The sequence below is a fragment of the Telmatherina bonti genome (genome assembly GCF_933228915.1).
Source record: "Telmatherina bonti genome assembly, chromosome: 7".
Lineage (NCBI taxonomy): Eukaryota > Metazoa > Chordata > Actinopteri > Atheriniformes > Telmatherinidae > Telmatherina > Telmatherina bonti.
In genome coordinates, this window is record NC_136625.1 from 30,817,610 (window position 1) to 30,840,525 (window position 22,916).

Here is a 22,916-nt window from a genome sequence, read left to right on the forward strand (position 1 = left end):
AACTGAGCTCTGTTGTCAGGACGGGAACGTGTTGTGTGGAGAGAAGCTGTTCGGTACAGAAATCTGAAGTTTGTTCATTTTATCCACACCTTGATTGTCTTTTCGCAGCATGGATGTTGCTACAGCAACCGCGGAGAATGCCGGAGCGATGGTGAAAGACGAGTTGGCTGAAAAATGCCAGAAGTTGTTCCAGGCTTTCCTCGAGGAGTAAGTCAACCAGCAGCAGACTCTGTGGTATTGTTGTCGGCCCGGACATGTTGGAGACGACTCGTGATGAGGCTTTTTCCTTTTCTGTGCGGCTTGATCGGTTTTTCTTTTCTTATTTAAACTGTTTGTAATGAGGACTTTCTGTTGTGCAGGTTTCAGACCGGAGATGGAGAGGTGAAATATGTCCGGGAGGCCGAAGAGCTGATCAGGCCTGAGAGGAACACTCTGCTGGTGAGCTTCACTGACCTGGAAGGCTTCAACCAGGAGCTGGCTACAACCATCCAGGAGGAATACTACAGGTAAGGACTCTCAAAATCACGCCAGTCGTGCTGAAACTCACGACCTGGATCCATGACAGCTGAAAAAAACCAGCTGATGTGCAGAATTTATTTTTAAGGAACAAGCTAAGCCTTAAATTTAAAGTTCACATTTTTTTAATGTATCAAAGATTAAACTACGTTTTGTAGGTTTTATTAACCAGAGATTTTCTGTTTTCAGAGTGCATCCCTATCTCTGCCGGGCAGTGCGTAATTTTGCTCGGGATCATGGAAATGTTCCTCATAACAAAGAGTTTTATGTTGCTATTGAGGATCTGCCAACCAGGCACAAGTAAGACACAACGTGAGCTTGACATAAGTCAGTTTTATAGAAATGACTCAGAATTAATGCATTGTGTATGATTTAGGATCCGTGAGCTTTCCTCCATGCGCATCGGCACTCTGGTAAAGATCAGCGGTCAGGTGGTGAGGACACACCCAGTCCACCCTGAGCTGGTGAGATATTCTGCACCGTTAACAAATCAGTCATCTGTGCACTTGAAATAATATTAGTTTTGTTTATGATGATTTAATGACCAGCTCTGTGGTTGCAGGTGAGTGGGACCTTCCTGTGCATGGATTGCCAGACCGTGATCAAAGATGTCCCTCAGCAGTTTAAATACTCCCCACCAACTATATGCAGAAACCCCGTCTGCAACAACCGCTCCCGCTTCCACCTTGACACACACAAATCCAAGTTCATCGACTTTCAGAAGGTAACTGGGACAGCAGATGGTGGCTTGTGGATAAATGACGTCCTGACGTTTCTGACTTTGTATGATCTTTGTGTGTTCAGGTGCGTATCCAGGAGACGCAGGCAGAGCTGCCTCGCGGTTCGATCCCTCGCTCCCTGGAGATCATTCTGAGGGCAGAGGCCGTGGAGACGGCTCAGGCTGGAGACCGCTGTGACTTCACAGGGACGCTTATTGTCGTACCAGATGTGTCTCAACTCAGCACTCCTGGTATGTTTTATTATTGTTTTAATCTTAGTTGATGAAGTACTTGCTCCTATTAGTAGTATGACCGTCTTTATGCATATTGATGTCACCCAGGTATCAGAGCAGAGAACAGTACCCGTGTGCCGGGAGGTCCTCAGGGATTTGAAGCTGAGGGATTGAGAGGACTGAAAGCTCTGGGAGTGAGAGAGCTGTCCTACAGACTGGCCTTCCTGGCGTGCAACGTGGCCCAGACCAACCCACGGGTAAATAACACACACACTAATCCTCTAAATACTTTCAGTCTGAAGTGGAACTAAAGCTTTGTTTTATCGTAGTTTGGAGGTAAAGAGCTGCGCGATGAGGAGCAAACGGCTGAAAGCATCAAGAGTCAGATGACGGAGAAGGAGTGGGAGAAGGTCTTTGAGATGAGTCAGGACAAGAACTTGTATCACAATCTGTGCACCAGCCTCTTCCCCACCATCCACGGTCAGTGATCAGACCTCCTCTGAGCATTTTACTCCAACTGTTAGATTCAGTTTGCTTCATAAAAGTGCTTTTAAGCTAAATGTTACAAATGGTTGATGATACAGGCAATGACGAGGTGAAGCGCGGCATCCTGCTGATGCTGTTCGGAGGCGTTCCCAAGACAACCATGGAGGGAACTTCTCTGAGAGGAGATGTCAATGTCTGCATCGTTGGAGATCCAAGCACAGCGAAAAGCCAGTTCCTCAAGTATGTGGACAGGATATGAGAATCCATTCTGTTAACTTGCATCCACGTCGTTTACATCAGTTAGTTTCACAAGGATCTTTTAGGAATCTGACACTGTGTGTTTAGGCATGTGGAGGAGTTCAGTCCCAGAGCTGTGTACACCAGCGGGAAAGCCAGTAGTGCTGCAGGTCTGACAGCAGCGGTGGTCCGAGACGAGGAGTCACACGAGTTCGTCATTGAGGCTGGAGCTCTGATGCTCGCAGATAACGTGAGTGCTACATGATCTAAAAGACCCTGACAGATGAATGTAGATGCCTCCTGTGGTATTAAGTCAAATTCTCCCCAGGGTGTCTGCTGCATTGATGAGTTTGATAAGATGGACATTAAGGATCAGGTGGCCATCCATGAAGCGATGGAGCAGCAGACCATCAGTATCACCAAGGCTGGAGTCAAGGTAACACATCAGATCCAAACGATTTTGTGTGAAGAGAAACTTTTACCGAATACAAGCTGGAATCCAGGAGAGATTTCTGTCTCTTGCTGCAGAATAAGCTGAATTTTTCTTTTTTCCCTCCTCCAGGCGACCCTGAACGCTCGCACGTCCATCTTAGCTGCTGCCAACCCTGTGAATGGGCGCTACGACCGTAGCAAGAGCTTGAAGCAGAATGTCAACCTGACTGCCCCCATCATGAGTCGCTTCGACCTATTCTTCATCCTGGTGGATGACTGTAATGAAGTGCGTGAAGAGTTTAAATATTTGACAACTTTTCCCTCTTAAACCTTTGTCTTTATAAATGCTGTAGTAACCCAGCCTCTGACCTGATCTGTGCCTTTTGTCAATCTCAGGTTACAGACTACGCCATTGCCAGGCGCATTGTGGACCTGCACTCGCGTGTTGAAGAGTCAGTAGACAGACTTTACTCTCTGGATGAGATCCGTAGATACCTGCTCTTCGCCAGGCAGTTCAAACCTAAGGTGAGTGCTCAAGAACCAGAAAAACATTCGGAAGTCTCTCGTTTTTGCATGTAGTTGTTTTTGAGCCTTTTTCAGTTTAGCTGTGATGCTTCGCTCTGGTGGGATGTGGGGTCTGTTTTCATGACTCTGAGCTCAGGGAATTGTAGGTTTTATAATCTATCCTTGTGTGGAACCTACCTTTGCAGATCTCCAGTGAATCAGAGGAGTTCATCGTGGAGCAGTATAAACGTCTCCGCCAGCGCGACGGCACTGGAAGCGTGACCAAATCTGCCTGGCGGATAACTGTGCGACAGCTGGAGAGCATGATCCGACTTTCAGAGGCCATGGCTCGCATGCACTGCTGTGATGAAGTATGTATTAACCAAAAACTTTTTCAAAAAATCATCCAGAAACCTATTTAATATGACGGTGAAAGCAATCTGTTTAAAGCACTCTACATTGAAGAGAAACTGATGTTTGCTCTTCGCTGCATGCCTGCAGGTGCAGCCCAAACATGTGAAGGAGGCCTTCCGTCTCCTCAACAAGTCCATCATCAGGGTGGAGACACCTGATATCAACCTGGAGCAGGAAGATGAACTGGAGGAGGAGGAGCAAGAGGAAGGTACTGTCCCAACTATACAACCCCCTTGATATTAAGACACGAGGCATTCATGTACATTTTTGTCAAAATGAACTTAATTTACTGTTATTTACTTCTGCAGGCAACAATGTTCCAAATGGAGTAAATGGCCATGTAGATGGTATTAATGGTCATGTTAATGGTATTAATGGTCATGTTGATGGCGTGAATGGCATTGCTGAGCCTGGCAGCCAGCCCAAACCATCCCTCCGCTTGTCGTTCTCCGAGTACAAACGCATCTCCAACCTGCTGGTCCTGCATCTGCGCAGAGCAGAGGATGGTAAAGAGCTCTTCTGTTTCTCTTATTGTATCTTCTTACTGAATTTGTTTTGGTAGTCTGTCACTGTGGTGAGTCAACTTTTTTTTTCTCCTTTGCATTTTTATCACTGTGTTGCAGCTGAGGAGGAGGGGGAGCTGAAGAAAACTGCAGTAGTGAACTGGTATCTGAAGGAGATCGAGTCGGAGATTGACTCGGAAGAGGAGCTCATCAACAAGAAGGGTCTGATAGAGAAGGTTATCCACAGGCTGGTGCACTATGTGAGTAAAACGTTTGCAGGAATTTGGTAAAATTAAATCGTCTCCAAATGCAGGCCTGTCTGTTTACAGTAAATCTGTTCACGCAGGATCACATCCTCATTGAGCTGTCTCAGACTGGGCTGAAGGGCTCAGAGTCAGAAGGCACAGAGGGAGAGGCGGTTCTGGTCGTCAACCCCAACTACAACTTGGAGGACTAAACTTCTCTTTATGACTTAAAACGACACACAATGTTCAGTTTTAGTGATTTATGTATGTACCACAAGCATAAAAAAGGTATTCAAAGCTGTTAGATTTATTTGAGTTGACCTCAACTGTAAAAAGAGGTACAATCTGAAGCTATCAAGGAAATATAGATGCTGTAAATATGCTACTTAAACTTTTCTAGTTGTTCACTGACTTATGGCTTTGCGTCAGCCTGAACACTTTAACAGCTGTTTTCCATAGCAGTATATGGGAGACAAACAGCAAGGCTGACACAGTTTCAAGTTATGTTTTGTTTTTGTAATATTATATTAAAGCAAATGGGAATGTTGTTTCAAATAAAACGTTTCAGTAAATGTTTTATTTTTGTATTTTTTGTGACGTTCGCATTTTATTAAAGGCGCGTTGTTAATATTGTCCACTAGATGGCATCATTTTTATTACTAAGGAAGGTAGCATTTTCAGAACAAGTGCATGTGAAAGAGACAGAAAAAAAAATTTGTTTAGGGCCTTTACACAGAACTGTCATGTGCTAAAGAGTAGTTGTTAGAAGGCTTAACTAAGTAACCATTATCTTCTTGCAATTAACAATACTAGTCTAAATCAGGTTCCGGTATCGATGTTTCCCCAAGGGTCCAAAGCGTCAATGCTTCCTTCCAGAATAAGGAAGGGCTATGGTGGCACAGATTGTCCAAAGTAGGTTGTGCGTACTTTGTGATACTTTTCAAGACCTCACTGCCACCACTACAGGAGGCAGGAACAAGAATTTAAGTTGAACTTTTCCTAGTCTGAGAGTCAAACATTGAATAAACACAGTTCTGTTTAACAAATTAACAAAACTTCCAATGCACTGAATGTTGAATGTAACAAATATATCTACACATGCATAAAAGAAGATATAAGAAATAAAAATGTAAACGAACAAACACATTAAACTAGATGGCGCCATACTTAACTTGAACAAAACCGCACTGCGCATGCGGCATGCCTGTTGCCACCCATAGACATGTATACATAGACGCCGCATCACGCTGCCTCTCATCGGGCTGCCATCTTGAATGGGTCTCCCATGCGCCTCCAATGCATTTATTTTTAAGGTGTTGGCCCAACCACAATAATTTCACGAATTTTTACCTGATTTTTTTCTCAGTTTGGTTTGTTACAAAGGGAAGGGATATTGTTATGGTACAGATCACTGTAAAACATTAAAAAACAAGATGCTTTTATGTTAAAATATCTTGATAAGTCTTATAGCTAGGGATGGTTAGCATCCCTTAGTTATGCTGCTATAAGTTGACTGCTGAGGGACATTTTCTGATACACTGAGCTTCTCTCTATCTTTATCCCTCTCTCTTCAACACCTCATTGGAGTAAAATGTATCATTTGCATTTAGTAGATTTTATTCACTGTGTTAACATTTATCATCCAGTTATGTAGAAAAGTGTTTTGTGTGTTATATATACGCGTTGTTCCACAAAAAAAAAAAAAAGAGTTTTGTGGGGAAACTATGTTGATTCTGCAGCAAAACTCGAAATCGGAGACCCATCCAATATGGCGGCGACGCTGGTTCACTCTCCAGCTCTCAATGAGGGTTTTCTGTATATATTATGTCTATGGCTGTTACCAAACCAGTCTATAGACCAAACACAAATGGCTGCCTACTGTGTGAGAGTTGTCCGAACAGCACTGACAGGTAAAGTAAAACTCAAAAGATGCCATCATACATTGAATTTAAATCCACATGTTCATGAGCAACACAGTGAGGCGGAGCTGTTTATTTATGTTCATGCAATCTGACTAAAAAGACAACAGTAACCTCTCACTGGCTGCAGTCAACTTTATCGCATCGAGTAAAAGCTGAATCTGTCCTCTAGGGCTGCACCTTTCTCCTGGCCGGTTGTTTCCTACTCAGCTCTGCCAAAAGCAGACATCATGTCACCGTTTGCCGCTACATGTCTGCCCCGCTGCATCTTTCTGCAGCTCCAAAGCAGAGCCTCAGAAAAGCCCCCAGACACGCAGCTCAGAGAGAGCCGAGCCAGAGGAACCGGAAGACTTCCAAGGTCCTGAGTACATCCCCAGGAGAAAGGCCAAGAACCCCATGATGAAAATAGGTTATGCATGGTAAGTCTGCTCTTCATTTTATACATCCCTGATGATAAACTAATAAACTGAACAGTGAACATGACTAGAAGTTTAAATGCTGGGTGTTCAGTATTGCCAATAATCAATAAAGAAAGAGTTTTAAAATAGTTTGCTTACAGTAGGATGGAACTGAGTCACTTCCACCCTAATACAAAGTATTCAGTTTCTTATCTTGAAGCAACAAGTTGCCCCTGCAAACAGACACTAAACTAGTGTTTCTAAGTCCAGCTCCCCAGGATCTACTGTCCTGCATGTTTTTAGGTGTGTTCCCACTCCAAGACACCTGATTCAGATTAATAAAGTTCTTAATCGAGTTCTTTGCAAGCCAGTTAATAACACATTAAGGTTTGTTAAAGTGGGGTTATCTCTCGCCCAGGGATATTCAGCTCGGTCTTACAAGGTCTGCAATTCAGCAGGTTTTCTATGTGTCCTTGCTCCAACACAGTTACCTCAAATTATTGAGTGTTTGTGCAGAACCTGATAGGCTGTTACATCCATTTCATTTGATTCAGGCTGCTGTGAAGCAGAAATACATGAAAAACCTGTTGGATTGTGGATCTGTTAGGACCGGGCTGAGTTGCTCTAGACATTTCATGACAGGTCTATGCTTGCTCTAGAACTGCAGTCCTGCAGGTTTTCAACTTACAGTCAAATGAAATGGATCCTTCAACCTATTATGTTCTGTAAAATGAGTCATTAATTTGAGTATTTTTCTTTTGTAGTTTAGATTCACTGGTCACTATTAGATCCACCTTGCTATTACCAGGTTGGACTCACTTTTGCCTTCAGAACCATCTCATTTCTTCCTGGTGTAGATTCAATAAGGTTGTGGTGTTTAAAGCATACTTTAGTTTGTACTAAACCCTGAAAGTGCCAATAAAATATTCCCTACATAATTACATCGCCAGCTTGAAGCATTGATACAAGTCAAGATGGATTCATGCTACAAATTCTGACCGTACCATCTGAATGTGGAGCTGAAATGGAGACTCAGACCAGGCAATATTTTTCTTCTGTTGTCTAGATTAGGTCTGTATGACATCCGGTGTGGTTTTCTGCTGCTGCAACTTAACTGCTTCAAAGTTGGATATGTTTGTTCAGAGATGGTGTTCTGCATATCTTCGTTGTCACCAGTGGTTTCTGAGTTGTTGTTGCCTTTTCATAACCCAGGATGCCTGATCTCCTCTGACATCAACAAGCCACTTTGGGTCAAACCATAGATTTACTCATCAACACCAGCTAGTCAAGGATGACAATTTAAAATTATTTTAACAGCTGAAAAATGAGTTTGGTCTCCCAAGGACAGATTTCTTTAAACGCATGCAGCCAAGAACTTTCCTTATAACACACAAGAAACGGGAGAAACTTACTAGATCCTGTCTTACAGAAACATTTCTAATAGAAATCCAAATGAGAAATGAAGACAATAAAATTATAACTAAATCATATGATCTATTCTTATTTATGGGTAGGCATAACTCACTGGAGATAACAGAAATGGGAGCTGGACATAAATGAAGCCATCTTTTGGCTAATTGGGCCACAAACTCAAACACAAGGGGGTGGTGGATTTAAATGGAGGCTAAATGTTTCTTTTTTTGGATAATAATTATAATTATTTACTAGATTCTTTAGAACACCACCTATATTACCCAACATGGGGTAGAAAATATTGCTTACTACTCATATATTCTGGCTGTGCCATAAGCTCATCACTCTGGAAGAAAGTTGCATTTGATGCCTTCAAAATTATCTTCAAGCAAGACATACGGCTTTTCCCAGCAGGTACATCATTGGGAGCAGTCCTCAGCGACATTGACAGAAAGGCAGAGAAATACCTTCTAAATATACTGATCACAGCAGCATGGTTGAAAGCAGATCTTCCCACATATAGCTAATATGTGGATTTAAAAAAAAAAGAAGAAAAAAAAGGGCCCTTTTTATTAGAGTGGGAAAATCACAAGTACACTTACGCTCTAAATGTTTACCTTTAGAATACAATGGTGACTTGTTCTGACTCTGCTGATAAAATTAAGCTGGGGCTCTCTGGTCAAATTCTTTATCAAATCTCACATTTACAAAGCCCTTCTCATGCGAAGGGCATATACATACCAGGCATGTGCAGCATGCGTACATCTTATATAATCATTTTCTGGAGGTATCACTCCAGAAGCTAGGTCTGTTTGGATTTTGTGTTGGACAATAACATGCTCAATTTTCTTTTCAGTGGGTTTTTATATACTATATAAATGTTTCGGTGTGGATATTCAGACGGATTTTTGATGTACTTTTTTTCAAGAGCCTGTTTTTTAAAATGTAGATAAACTGTGTAAAATCTATGCACAGTTGAAAAGAGAAGATAGCTGCACAAAACATGCATAATGTGCTGCATTGTTTAGATTAAAAATGTAATAAGTTAAAAAAAAAAAAAAAAAAAAGGCATTTTGGTCCAGACAACTTGATATTTTCTCCTTTTTCCCCCCAAACCAAACCATTCTCTGTAAACCCCAGTTATAGTTTAGTGTAAAAATCCCAGTAGATCAGTTTCTGTCTGGTATAAAAGACCATGCTACATTCAAAGTCACTTAAATCCTCTTTTTTACTCATTCTGATGTTCAGGTTGAAGTTAACACATTTTGACCATGTCCATTTAGTTGCTGCCATCCCAACTAAATGATTAATTGATGTCTTCAAGTCACTGAACTCCCAGGAAATTAAACCAAAACCGAAGGACAGCACGTAATATTACAATTGGATGTCTTTGTGGTGGTGACCTGGTCTGGTTTCATGCAACAGCAACATCTGTGAATATCAGGGTGTCTTTTGTATTTTAAAAATGTCCAATTCTGTATTTACCAAACAAAAGCTGACAAAATGTTGTTCAGGTGGGTTGAACTCAAAATTGGCTAAAATACAGTGTCTCATTTATGCAAACATCCGTCCAAGTTACTCAACTACTTCATCAGATACTATCCTGTCATATTCTTACATGCTGCACTTGCTGACAAAAATATAATTTCTCCATGCAGGATGATAGGTCTTCCCATGGGAATAATCGGTTTCATCCTGGCCAAGAGACAAGTGGACAAAAACCGACTGAAGCAGCTGAAGATTAGACAGAGGATGAAACGATCAAATGAGGGAGATTATGAAGGAAGTCGCTACCACTACCATGCAAAGGAGCCTAAACTGGACCGATGATGCCGAACGCCAGATATGATTTGCATCATATTCTGCGTGACACTTGGACTACTGCTGAAAGACTAATATCAGTGTAATGGACAAAAGCAAAAGGCTTATATCTGTTTCAACTAAAACCACCACTGGTATAAATGCACATAATTTAAAAACAAATCTTTATTTGATATGAAAAGCAGATTGTTATTATATATGATATGTATAATTACATCCCTCCTTGTATACACTGACCTCTGTGCTTTACATGGTGAACTTAGTAAAGGCTTGTATGTAACTTTGCTTTGATCTGCATATACTTTTTGAGGCGTGGACGACCAGCCAGGTGAGATGGAGGTTGTGTCAGGAACCTCGTGCAGCGACTCTTTGGCTGAATGGCATTAAATATGCTGAACAGTGTGGAAAACCTCCCCATGCTAGTCTGTCCCCCATCTGACTGAACACAAAACAGTTTAGAAAAAGCAGAGATTTACTATGAAACCATTTGGTATATAACCCTGTACAAAAAGTAAAAATCTTTTCCCAGAACCATTTTTACACTGATTTGGTAAGTGAAGTTGGATATAAAGTCATTTTAACATAAAGCAACTATAGCAGAGATAATGCTACTGCTAATTGTAAACTGGAATACGGCTCATTTTGAGCCTTTTAGTTGGAGGTACTGCCCACATATTTTGGACCTTGGAGTACAGTCGACCATAGGAGGTGTCATCTGTGTTGCAAAATTTCTAAATCTTTATAAGAGAAATAAAAACATTTCTCTAAAATATTTCTAAGATACAGCAAGGGGGGGGGGGGGGGGGGGGGGGGATTATGTTCCTGCTGACCAGATAAGATATTTCTGTTGTATGATTTAACTTAAAGTTGCTTATAGCAGATATAGACAAAAACATGTTTCAGAATAAGTGCACTTTTCACGTGTATTGGTTAAACCTACACTAACATTAACAATTCAGCCCTTTGAATTTTTGCAAATGCATTTTGATTTTAACTGAGGGGGAAAAAGGGTCTTCAAAAGAATCACAAAATGGTTTTGCAGCTCGATGTGGACTCGAGCTGGTAGTTTTACTTTGTGGAAGCTCCAATAATTTGCAGAAGGAAGATGAAGATCTGGATGATATCAACATAGAGGGAGAGCGCGGCAAACACATACTCTTCCGGACTGATGGAGTGCTTCCTGTTCCCAATAAGCAGTTGTGTGTGATAAGCCAGGAACTACAACACACAAAGAAACAGACAATTAAAGACTGAAAGGAAGAGTATAATAGAATATATAGTAGAAGAAAGAAAAAAGTAGAACCTCATTCAGTTCTTTAATTTTGTGTCAACATACACTACCAGTCAAATGTTTGGACACATTTTCCCATTAAATCCAATGGGAAAGTGTGTCCAAACTTTTGGCTGGTAGTGTATAACGAGCATAATCAGTTCCTCAGCTGGTTTTACATTCACACAAGCTCACACAAGCTCAGACATACAGAGGAGCACATCATCTTACACATCACTGCTTACTGAACAAAATCCAACACAAATGCTGAAGAATTAAATGAAAAACTGAGTAAACCTTTACTGCTTCTATAGGAATTAAGAAGGTAAGTAGCACCCAGGGTACTCAGTTTATTGATCATTGGGATCAAATGAACAGTTGAAAAAAACAAACAGACTTTCTGGGAATTTACTGGAAGTGTCAATCCAATGCAGAGGAGGAAAGACATCAGCAATGATCTTTGCTGGTCATCAGGGAAGGGTTATAGGCCAATTTCCAGCCTCTTACTAAATATGCAGTTTCTTCACTGCCGTGTAAAAGTGAGGAATTGTCCGTTTGTTCTACGTGTAATATACGTGTAATATAATTCTCAATATAATTCTCAATCAGAAACTAATCAAGATGTCGCAATGATCAGTCCAAGTCCAGACCTTAACCTGAATGAAATGTGTTGCGACATGAAGAGAGTTGTGCAGAAACAAATCTTGCAAACCTGAATGAACTAAAGTACGATTCTACAGTCATTTGGCAGAGACTTATTCTTGCCCAGACCCAGGTGAGGCTCGAACCAGTGATTACGAGGCCACAGTGCTATCCACTACACCACCACCACGTAATAAAGAAAAGATTGGGCCAAAATCCTCCACAGAGAAATGAAAGACTGATAACTTCAAAATATTGCTACTAAAAGTGGTTCTTCATCGTACTGCTTCCTTATTTTGGCTTTTTTTTTTTTGGTTAAATAAGGAGACTAACATTTTGTGTGTTGTTCTTGTGAAGATATATTTTCCTTACACTGACATCTGGTAAGGACTGGGTTATTTACTGATCAGATAACATAAACCTTAGAATTTATGGATGAAATACTTTCCATAAAGCACTCACCATGGTGAAGACTATGGCTCCTAAAGCTGCATAAAGCATGTGAAGCCACAGAATCTGCAACAACAAGCAATGGTTAGGAAACACAGAAACCTAGAAGGTTGTTAAGAACTGGTGTTTATCTTCATCACATCAGCTCTAACTCACATATTTAAAGGACAAGACAATGGCTGTAATGATTCCAGTCACAAACATCACAATCCCAAGGACGCAGAAAAGGCCCTGGTACTTAGTGAAATCCACCTAGATGGTGTAACCACAGACAGATGTGTTAAAACATGTCACTGAACAAAAATGCTGTCGTGTTTTTCCATCGGTGAACTGGAACAGAAACACACACCTTTGTTTGGAAACAGAAGACAGTAACGGAAATGCAGACGACGGCAGTGATTCCCAAGGCCAGAAACACAGCTTTAGTGTCATAGTAACTACAACCAAAGACAAACACGTGGTTATTGATGATGATTCGGACGATATCTGGATGCTTAAATCATGCTGGCTGTATTTTTACCTGGATATGGACCCGGTCATGTAGGACAAAGCCAAAGTCTGTGGTGTAAAAATTATAGGTCATTTGTCCAAAATCTATCATACTGTGTGACCTATTAACTTAAAAAAGACACTTCTAACATTGTTGGAAATAAGGATTGTCATTTTCTAAGACTAAATGTAAAATCTAAATATATAGCCACAACAATTCTCAATTGTTTTGTCAAATGAAAAAAATGCTTCATACTTTAATAAAACAAACTTTAAACTGTGTTTTTAGACTTAAGTTTTTACAAAAACAACTAAATGGATGCGTGCATTCCTCCACTTCTTCTGGATTAACAAATGAAGTACTAGCTAACATGTCATGGTTAATTTGGCTGTTTAATCTGACAAAACAGGTAAAAAACAAACTCGCTAAAAAGTCATTTTGGCATGAGATAACACACCACTTTGCTCGACCATCAAAATATTTTTTTTAGCTACTTGAAATCTGCTGAAGTATTTTCAGTCCAGAAACTAATCATGTGCCTCAGTCGTCCCAGAGCACTTCAACTCACAAAGATGAGCAACAGAATCACGTTCCATGGAAACTTTCTCCTGCACAAAAAAAAGAAATAAAAGAAAAAGAAAAAGGTGTATCCAGGACAGTTTCGGTATCAAACAACATTAAGAAAGCTTTATTTGCAAAAATGATTCCTGGCACTCACCTTGGGCCCTTACAGCAAACCAGCATAAGATGGGTGACGGTATAAACGGCACTAAATGGCAAAATACAAAATATTCTTGTGTAAAAACTCTACTGGAGGCAAATCATAAGTAATGTCTGTGACGTTAGAGCAGATTGAGACTTACTATGAGGCCCAGTACACTGCTTGGTTTCTCTGCACGAAGTTTCTGACGGGTTCGCTGTGGAAAACACAGCCGTCAAAAGAGGCAAACACTCATATACTGACAGTCACAAAGAGTAAATACTCAGTGTACTCACACAAATGTGAATACGGCCACAATGGCTGTGGTGACAAGGAGCTGCGATGCCAGGATCAAGTACACCTGAAAAACAAACATGCTGTTATCGGTGGAGGTTGTTTTTATAAAAGAAAACACAACAGCAAAGGAATGGATTAAGTTTTACTATGAACTGAACATTTAGTTAAATCTTTCAGTCATCATTTGATTCAACATAGATATCATCAGGCCATGTTTAAATACACAGTTTAAAATGTGCTTTAAAGAGACTTCATCTTTCTACCTTATCATGTAGCTCAGACTAAAAAATACAATACAGGAGACCCTGTAACGTGGTGATAAATTCAAACTTGCCACAAAGTAGGGATGCACTGATAGAGATACCAGCATCAGTATCAGCTCAATACTAAGGGTGTGAATTCGTACTTGGTATTAATAAAAGTGTACCGATACAACAACCGATACCACACTAGTAAAGCTAGCGCGGATGTGTTTGATGACATGCTTCGGACTGTTTTAAAAGAAATAAAAGCCTTGAATGTTAAAATGTGACATTTTTTGTTACACTAAAAGCTAGATCTTTGTTTCAAAACCACACATTTATAGTTATATTGAGGTAAAATGTCCAAATCAATAATAAAACTTGTTGAAATTGTTAGATCTGTAATGTTATTATGTTTGTATTGGGGAGGTAACTTCAGAAAGGATGGGTCATTTATTTCAAACTAATGAAATCTTACACAGTTATAGCAATAATAGTCACAATAATGTTCACATGAACAGATTTGGTGTCAGCAAATACCTATATTGGCAGATATTCAAATTTCAGGTATCGGTATCAGATCAGAACCCCCAAAAAGTGGATCGTTGCATTTCTACCACAAAGTCTTGCTGCCCAGTGTATTTATATCGCAGGTATATTTGGACAGAAAATCAACTCGGTATCATCTTATGTGTGTATTATATGATTTGTAAACTAATTCTGTGTAACTTTGGTTAGGTGCATGTGTAAGACATGGTTTATAACCTATACGAACCATTTTGTAGGTAAGTTTGGGTGCTTGAAATGTTTGTTCAAATGCACAGACCTATCTGGAAACTACACACACAAAATATTTACATATGCATAAATTACAAAATGTGTTTTTCACCCTAATTTTACTCTCAATTTCATACATTTCATAGTTTTGATTCAAAATGGCTCCTATGCGTACAAATTGTTAAATAATGTGTTCATGGATTTCTGGGCATGCACAGACAAAAATGCATGTACACAGACCAGTGTTCAAGGGGTTTTCGGACTCTTCGTGCTTCCAGAGCCTTACAGGTTTATGTGTAGTTGGTGCATTTAAGTGCTGGTGGAAAGCTTGGTCTTCTTCAGTTACTTTAAAGTGGGAAAGATGATTTCTGTGACATAATAGTTTGCTCTTCATAATGAATGGATGGATAGTTACTGTAATTTCCGGGCAACAAGCCGCTACTTTTTTCACACAATTTGAATCCTTCATCTTAAAAAGCAGCTAACGTATGAACTTTTACAAGCTAACAAGTCATTTTGTGCTTTATGCACACACTTTTATCATTTAAAAACACAAAGAAATGCATATGATGCTGCCTTCAAATTAAAGGTGATCAATGTGACTGTTAAAAGGAATCAATGGGCTGCTCGCTTGGTGAAGCTGCAGCTTACATTCAGGTGTGCTCAGCAGCCCAGAAACTACGGTAGATAGATAAACATTTTAAAAAGCCTTTATGATCTGTAGATATACCAGAGGAAAAATATGTTTAAAAAAAAACACAAATAATAAAATAAAATCAAACTTGTCATTTACACCACATGTGTAAATGTATTCATGATAAAAGAGAAACATTTTGCGCAGATTTAGATAATCTGTTAAAAATAATTTGTGCACATGTTTTGCACACAGTTTTATATATCTGGCTCCAAATTTAGTACTTGGTATTTGTTTAGTGTTTCTGACATTTAGTGTTTCTTTAAAATAATCTTGCAAATAAAAGTTTAAAAAGAAAAAAAAACTTTAATGCACAGATGTTTAGACCTCTGAGAACGAAACATGTAGAGTAAAAAATAAAGCAAGAATCAAAGTAATCAACCCTCTGATTATTAGACAACCAACCTTAGCTCTTGAACTGCAGCTACAACAAGATATAAAAGAGTATAATAAACTGTAACAGGAGTGCAATTATTTAAAAAAAAAAAAAAAAAAAAAAGGCAAGGGACTGGGACAGCCACCAGGGTGAGGCTGTCACAGGTAAAATATGGACAGATATTCAACTATTCACAATAATGCATCTGATGAACCAGACTTCATTAAAAAAATCCTAAATTTTGATTTACATAAAACTGAAAACGATCATAGTGTTCCCAGAAAACTTATCTAATATCAGCCACAGTTTGAGATTATACATGTTGGTGTAATCTATATTCCTACCTCTGTAAATCCAGCAAAGATGACTGAAAAAGCATGCAACAGTCCTCTAAGCAAAGTAAAGGGAAAGGAACAGCTTACAGAGCTTGTTGAAGCCAGTTAATGTCTGTTCATGGGGCTTCCAGGCAGCATATTTGCCTTAAACATTGTTAACATGACAGAATGATAAAAAGGAAAACAGCAACACTCAAAAGAAATACAATCACTGTAGTGTCCCTTAAAGCATCCTGACACTCCAGATTAGTACCAGGATTTCTTTTCTTTTTATGGAGGCATGTCTGATCCATCCTGTCCGATTATCCTATCCCAGTGCTATCCCAGCAATCTTTGGGAGAAAGGCAGGGTACACCCTGGACAGCTGGCCAGTCCATCGTAAGGCTAACACAAAGACAAACAACCACTCATGCTCACACCCACTTCTATGGGCAATTCAGAGTAACCAACTAACCTAACATGCATTTTTTTGGACGGTGGGAGGAAGCCGGAGTACGCAGATAGAACCCACGCATACCCAGGGAGAACATGCAAACTCCAACCAGCTGAGGATCAAACCAGCGAGGCCACAGTGCTAACCACTATGCCACCGTGCAGCCGCACACATCTGATCCATCTACCAGATAAGCTGAGCAACTATTAGAGATGGAATAACTGTGGTTTACGACTTTACCTTTCTGATGAAAGCATGTCGGATGCTCAGGTTGTCCCAGCCACTGCCGTGTGCAGCAAACTCATCGCCTGTGTCATCAGTGGAACAGAACAGCAATCAGCAACACAACAAATCACACCAATGATCATATTTTTTAATGCAACTTTTAAATAAAACAAAGGAATGTTTGATATTTTTGGAAATGCAGAGGGACCTAAAGACTAATATTCCTGTCATTTGTAAAAAGACATGAGCTGAAGAGGCTCTAAGTAAGAAAATAAGTTAGAAGGTGTAGTCGTACCAGAGCTCAAGACATCTGATGGTATGGTTGGTGGGATGACCGGAGGCATGGGAGGTGGGTTAGGGTAGCCCGATCCTGGAGGCCCACCAGGGTGAGGCTGTCCCCTGTAAGGTCCAGGAGGATACCCCATTGGCTGGCCTGGGAACAGAGGGGCATTTGGGCCAGTAGGGTAGGGAGCAGAGGGCTGGCCAGGCTGGGAACCACCATAAGAGGGGAAACCATATGGAGGCGGTTGTGGATAACCTCCACCCTGAGATGCGTACATTGGGCCATGGGACTCATTGTACCCTGGAAGGGAGTCTGACCTGGACATGACACCTGTACAGAGGGAAGGAAGAGAAGATGCAAGATCTCTTAACACAATGCTGGCGATATTCCAAAAAAAACAAAGGTTTTAGCCAGAGCGTTGTGTTATTGTGATGTCTAAGATCTGAAACTCAGGTTCAAGTTCTTATGTAGCATAAACAGACTGGCCTATTTTTATTTCCTCCTCACTAGCTCCATTTCAGTGTTCAGTGAAAATGAAGGGAAAATTACAGTTCGGAAAGTTTAGACCAATGGGGTCCAGCTCCAGTCTTCAAGGGCCACAACCCTCCAGGTTTTCCATGTATCCCTGCTCCAACACACCCGCTCAAATTAATGAGTCATTGGGCAGAACTTCACAGACTGTTGGATCCACTTAATGTAAGCCCGGTGTGCTGGAACAGGAATACACCATAAACCTGCAAGACAGCGACTTTGGACACCCGGAGTTAGAAGATAAAGAGTGAGATGGGAAGGTGGTAGGACGCCAACTCAAATGAGAACATCCATTTGCATTTCTCATACAAATATCATGAAAAGCTACTTTACATAATACAGAATATTTGCATTAAAAACAAAACCTTCCTCTACTGTTCTTGTTAATAGGAAAAAAATCCATCTCATTATAAACAACTAAACAGAAAAGGAATTGAGAAAACCATCATTTCTATTTGTCATAATTCTCATAGATTGGAAATTAAGGAACATGAGAGGCCGATAAGACTTGTGAAATTGTTGAAGTCTACAGGGATGGGCCGTAGTCCTGCAGGTGTTTGGAGTTTCCCTGCTGCAACACACCTGACTCGAATCAATGGGCAATTAGCAGACTCTGTACAAGTGTGCTAATTAAGTGTAATAGAAATCATAACAGTATACAATGTGATAAGCTTTACTGCCTCAAAAGGAACATTTGTCTTGGACTCGGGTGCTGTTCCAATAGCTGCCTTTATAAAATCAGTATATAGACAACACACATTGAAGTAACTACTGTACTATACATCCAAACATACAACAACAATCAGAAGTATATTGCAAATTACCCAGTTTGGGATAAAAACATAAAAAAAATCAAAAGTGAGCCCAAGTGAGACATTAATTTTAAATTATTCAAAACTTTGTTTAAAAAAATGGAGACAAGGTAGTTTTCCAAACGGCTCAGTTTACATTCTGATGATCCAGATACTAAAATCATGAAAAAAAAATACAATTCAGTTAAAAAAAAAAAAAAAAAGAAGAAAAAAAAAAAAAGAAAATTACACACATACCAAGAACTCAAAAAAGCTCACTTTCATGAATTAACAAATTAACTAGAAATTAAACAGCTGAGTAATGGATATTCATTTATTTTAAGACTTGAAACAAGTTAAAGAGTAATTCTTTTGACTAGTAGAAAGAGTAGCTTCTGATCTCATTTAGACAGTCAAAAGTTACATAAAATTGGTTGCCTTCTACATGGCAGACATGTCTGCAATAAACACAGAACCAGCTCTATGTCCAACAGCTGTGCAGCCACACGGGAAAACCAGTAACGCAACATTACTTCCTGTAACACTACAGTAACGTTCTCAGTCTGGCTATGTCTGTAAACATATTCTGGCTCCTGGGCCTGCTTGTAATCTGCTGTTTTAGAACAGAAAACAAATAATCTATTATCAACAAATTGCCTTAAGCCATTAAATACCACTACATGTATAAATGTAAATAAATAACCCTGCCATTTGAGACCAATGGGAAAAAGAAGTAAGAAAAAGCCTGTTAGTGTGTGGAGTCACTGTGTACACATTATCTGAGATTATCTAAGGCTGGATGGCAGCAGACTTCTGGCTCAGTGTCAGCCTACACAAGAGCATAACCCTTAATAATACATTCAAGGATGTATCAGGTCAACAGGAACATGTGGTTTCCATCAACAACAACCAGCAGCATTGTGTGGAACTCATCACATTAAATGCAGAAGTAACCAAACTTTAAGATTTAAACAACATAAACAATCCTAAAGGTTAAATGTGAAATATTTAAACATTACTAAAACAACCTTGGACTTCTGTTGAATTTACAGCAGACAGCAAAACATCACATTAAAAATATCAGCATGTCTTTTTCAGTACTTTCTTATTTACTTTGTGATGTCCTGGGCATCTAAAAGCAGCACTGCCCCATCAATGAGGCATTTAGGGGAATAAACCAGTGAAGGAATTTCAGTGCTGGCCCCACCTCTTTCTGCCATTACATCACATCACAGCACCAAGCAACAGGACAGAAAACATACACTGGAAAAGTCCAGTCACACAAGGAAGAACAGAGCTGATCATTACTGGACACTGAGACAGTTTCCAGATAAAAGGCTTCAGGTTAAAGTGGGTTTTTAGCAGAAGGGTGTAACTCTGCTCTGGGAGACTCAATCATATATTGACTTTCATGTTTACTTTGTATAAAATGCATCTCACAATCACTGCTAGACCATGTGTTATGTGTATCTGAGTAAGTGTTGTAACGTGCCGTATGCAGTCCTGATAACAGAACACTCAGACAAAAAGTTGCATGGTTGGCATGATGGCCCCATACAAGAAGAAATCCCTGTGTTCGGTCATGTGAATGATGTCACAGACAGATAACATAACAGAAATAGCACACAAAAATAGCATGAGCCGATTCAATAGAACTTTTTTTCTTCCTGAAGACCGTCTACGTTTTTTTAAAAATGACTTGTAAAATAATAATAATACCGTTGATGAGTAAAAACCCATAAAATGACATTTTTGTCAGCATGTTAACCTGCAATGTGAAAAGCTGCAGACTGGGTGAAAGCCTCCTCTCTTCTATTGTAGTTTCATCCTATTTTAAGGTGTGCCATACTGTGTAGTTATGTTTAACATGTGATCAAAGCCATTGTATGGAGTCATCTTTGTTTTGTATCTGTTTCATTTAAGCTCAACCGCTGTGATACACTTTCTGCTGCTCTGTAGATTGCGTTTTTCCTTATGAATCAAGGCTTATTTGAGAGAATACTTATGCTAATGTATCATGAAAAAAGCTAAAGAAAATGACAAGTCTCACAAAGCATATTTAAAACGAATGCATTTGCATTTTGCAGCCAGTTTTCACAAAATAGGAAGTCATGCTTCCCTTCAGCTCACAAAGTCTGTAATTATTGCAGACATTTATACTTATCTCACCAGAACATGAACACATTTTTTAACAAGTTTAAAGCTGATCTATTGAAGTATCCCAGTCAGAATACACCAAAAATTTGCTATAGCTTTTATAACTCATTTCATTACATTTTTTTATTCTCTTGTCTTTTTCATAATATATTAGCAAATCCAAAAAGCAATAACAGAAAATATACTCCAAAGTTACAACTAATACACACACATTGTAGTACATTTCATGTAAAAAAGAAAAGACTTTCTCTTTGACTTTGACTTTCTATAAACTACTGAATGTACATGTTCAAGTGTTCAACATTTATTCACTGCATAACATGGTGTACTGTGTACACCAACAGTTTTTCAGTGATTAACTAGAAAAAAAAAGGTGTCTGAACCATGCATTTAGTGATCTACCGAATATTTTTAGAATCTAAACAAACAGTCATCTTCATTATTTAATCATCAGACCAAGATGACACCTAACACACTGAGACATTGGCATTCTATGTTGTGGTATAACCACCGCTGTTAGCTTTTGTTTCAATAAATTATTTAAAATTAAATCAAAACATCACATGATTCCACTAAAGGATCAATTTGACATTTTCTGTAAATTTCACCCATCAGTTGAAAGACCTTCATTTTTTGTGAGTAGTGTAGATAAAGATCCATCTTATCTTTGCCTGATTTTTCTGACACAGTGTTGCAAAGGAGCTGGAGGCTTTAGATAAGGGTGGAGTACACCCTGGACATTGTCAGTCCATCACAAAGCAAACACAGAGACACATAAGACAGTTCTGCATGCCTTTTGCTCCCTTTCATGGCCAGCTTAAAATCACCATATAACCTATGTACAGCACATGGTTGGAGTACTTGGAGAGCTGTCACAGTATCAAGTTTCAGTGCACTCATAATACAGAACATTTGAAGAATACTACCTCAGGTTCATTTTAAAGTCTGGCCATATTGTTTTCATAAAGCATCATATCCTCAGGTATGAAGTAGAGCTGAGATTTAATGACCCCCAAACAAAGACTAATCATGTCTGCTTGACTGTTTTGGTTTTAAACTGTAGACTATGGTTTTCTCTTGTTTCTTTGACACTCTCCAGTCAATAACATTGAACTGTTAGTGCTAAAGTTAACTCCAAAAAACTATGAACTTGTGTAAAATAGACCATGCAACAATTTGAAATACCAATAACTATCATTTTGTTCTCAAATAGAAAACATAGCAGGTGCTTTAGGTGAGATAATTTACTATTTCATGTAAATGACGAGTTACTTTAATTTGATGCCAGCAACATGTGTCAGGGGTGACAAAAACCAGCAACACTTAAAATAGAACCAGTGGAGGAACCAGTTTAATTAGCATCAAATCTGACATGCAATAATCAATCATCTTAAAATTAAGATATTCTAGTAATTCAGACAAAATATAGAAATCTTGTTTTAGCTTTTAAACATTCAGATGCAAATTTTAAGAAACACCATTTTGAAATGTGGACTTACAATCTAAAATGTTTTAGATACAATCTTGAAATTTTGACTTAGTATCTGAAAATTGACAGCATTCTGTCAGAATTATAATTTATCCCAAAATTTGGAGTAAACATCCTAATATTTGGATTAAATATTGTAGTATTTGGACTTGAGCATCTCATACTGTGGACTAAGCATGTGGGTATTTGTAGCAAGTATTTGAACTCAGTTTGTCAGATCATCTCAGAATAGGTCTAACAAACTAAAAATGATCAGAATTTTAACTTGGTTTTCATCATTCTGATTTATTAAAAATGCTTATTTAAAGTGAATATTCATTGAAATCTCCATAGATTTAGGATTTTGATTCACTGTGGCAGCTGGGCTTTGTAAAATAGTATTACCTTTAACATCAGCTAAGAAATACACTTTTATTTTTATATAGAGGGAGTAAAGAAAGCGTCAGTGCGACTTCAAACATCACACCCTGTTCACGAGGACAGGACTAAACCTCATCCAACAAAAGGCCTGTTCAGGTGAGCAACTGCTACACATGCAAAGAGCCCAGTGTCCCCACATCGCAACGAAATTCACCAACAGATTTAAGTGACCACAATGTCCCCTCGTCTGGCACGTAACCCATTTGCTGCCTATTGAAGTGTAAAGGAAACTATAATGCAAAATGAGTTCAGCTTACGTAATTATAAGGAATCCACCTGGTCGTAAATCCTCCGGAGTTAAAATGAGTTATTTCCCAGTCGTCAGTTACGTTTTCTTCGTGTTTTACAGAAAACAGTGAAATATTCGGGCTTCAGGAAGTGACTCGATACAAACTTGCTCAGCAGGTTTTCCAGCTGTTGGCAGGCCTATATCCCGGCTGTGTCGTCTTCGCCAGTCGTGTCTGTGCAGATGAA

At 39.3% G+C, this 22,916-nt stretch overlaps 3 protein-coding genes across 3 annotated transcripts; 2 read left to right on the forward strand and 1 right to left on the reverse strand.

Annotated features, from left to right (window-relative positions):
- Window positions 1-109: 109 nt before the first annotated feature.
- Window positions 110-4,556, forward strand: mcm6 (minichromosome maintenance complex component 6; the record flags this gene model as incomplete). The annotated part of the gene is made up of 18 exons (XM_079243487.1): window positions 110-207; window positions 360-506; window positions 706-816; window positions 893-980; window positions 1,079-1,240; window positions 1,321-1,486; window positions 1,577-1,725; window positions 1,798-1,948; window positions 2,053-2,194; window positions 2,300-2,441; window positions 2,520-2,627; window positions 2,754-2,909; window positions 3,020-3,148; window positions 3,334-3,498; window positions 3,629-3,749; window positions 3,850-4,047; window positions 4,165-4,304; window positions 4,391-4,556. The coding sequence occupies 18 exons, from the start codon at window positions 110-112 to the stop codon at window positions 4,499-4,501; spliced, it is 2,484 nt and encodes an 827-aa protein (XP_079099613.1). The 3' UTR covers window positions 4,502-4,556.
- A 1,587-nt stretch (window positions 4,557-6,143) lies between these two features.
- Window positions 6,144-10,894, forward strand: LOC306757993 (uncharacterized protein). The gene is made up of 3 exons (XM_079243199.1): window positions 6,144-6,199; window positions 6,381-6,627; window positions 9,678-10,894. The coding sequence occupies exons 1-3, from the start codon at window positions 6,157-6,159 to the stop codon at window positions 9,847-9,849; spliced, it is 462 nt and encodes a 153-aa protein (XP_079099325.1). The 5' UTR covers window positions 6,144-6,156; the 3' UTR covers window positions 9,850-10,894.
- LOC306757992 (protein lifeguard 3-like) lies at window positions 9,988-22,894 on the reverse strand. The gene is made up of 12 exons (XM_079243198.1): window positions 22,700-22,894; window positions 17,067-17,384; window positions 16,787-16,854; window positions 13,689-13,753; window positions 13,556-13,609; window positions 13,411-13,461; window positions 13,261-13,300; window positions 12,723-12,760; window positions 12,552-12,639; window positions 12,359-12,454; window positions 12,215-12,268; window positions 9,988-11,058 (listed from the first exon to the last, which is right to left on the reverse strand). The coding sequence occupies exons 2-12, from the start codon at window positions 17,377-17,379 to the stop codon at window positions 10,909-10,911; spliced, it is 1,017 nt and encodes a 338-aa protein (XP_079099324.1). The 5' UTR covers window positions 17,380-17,384; window positions 22,700-22,894; the 3' UTR covers window positions 9,988-10,908.
- Window positions 22,895-22,916: the final 22 nt, after the last annotated feature.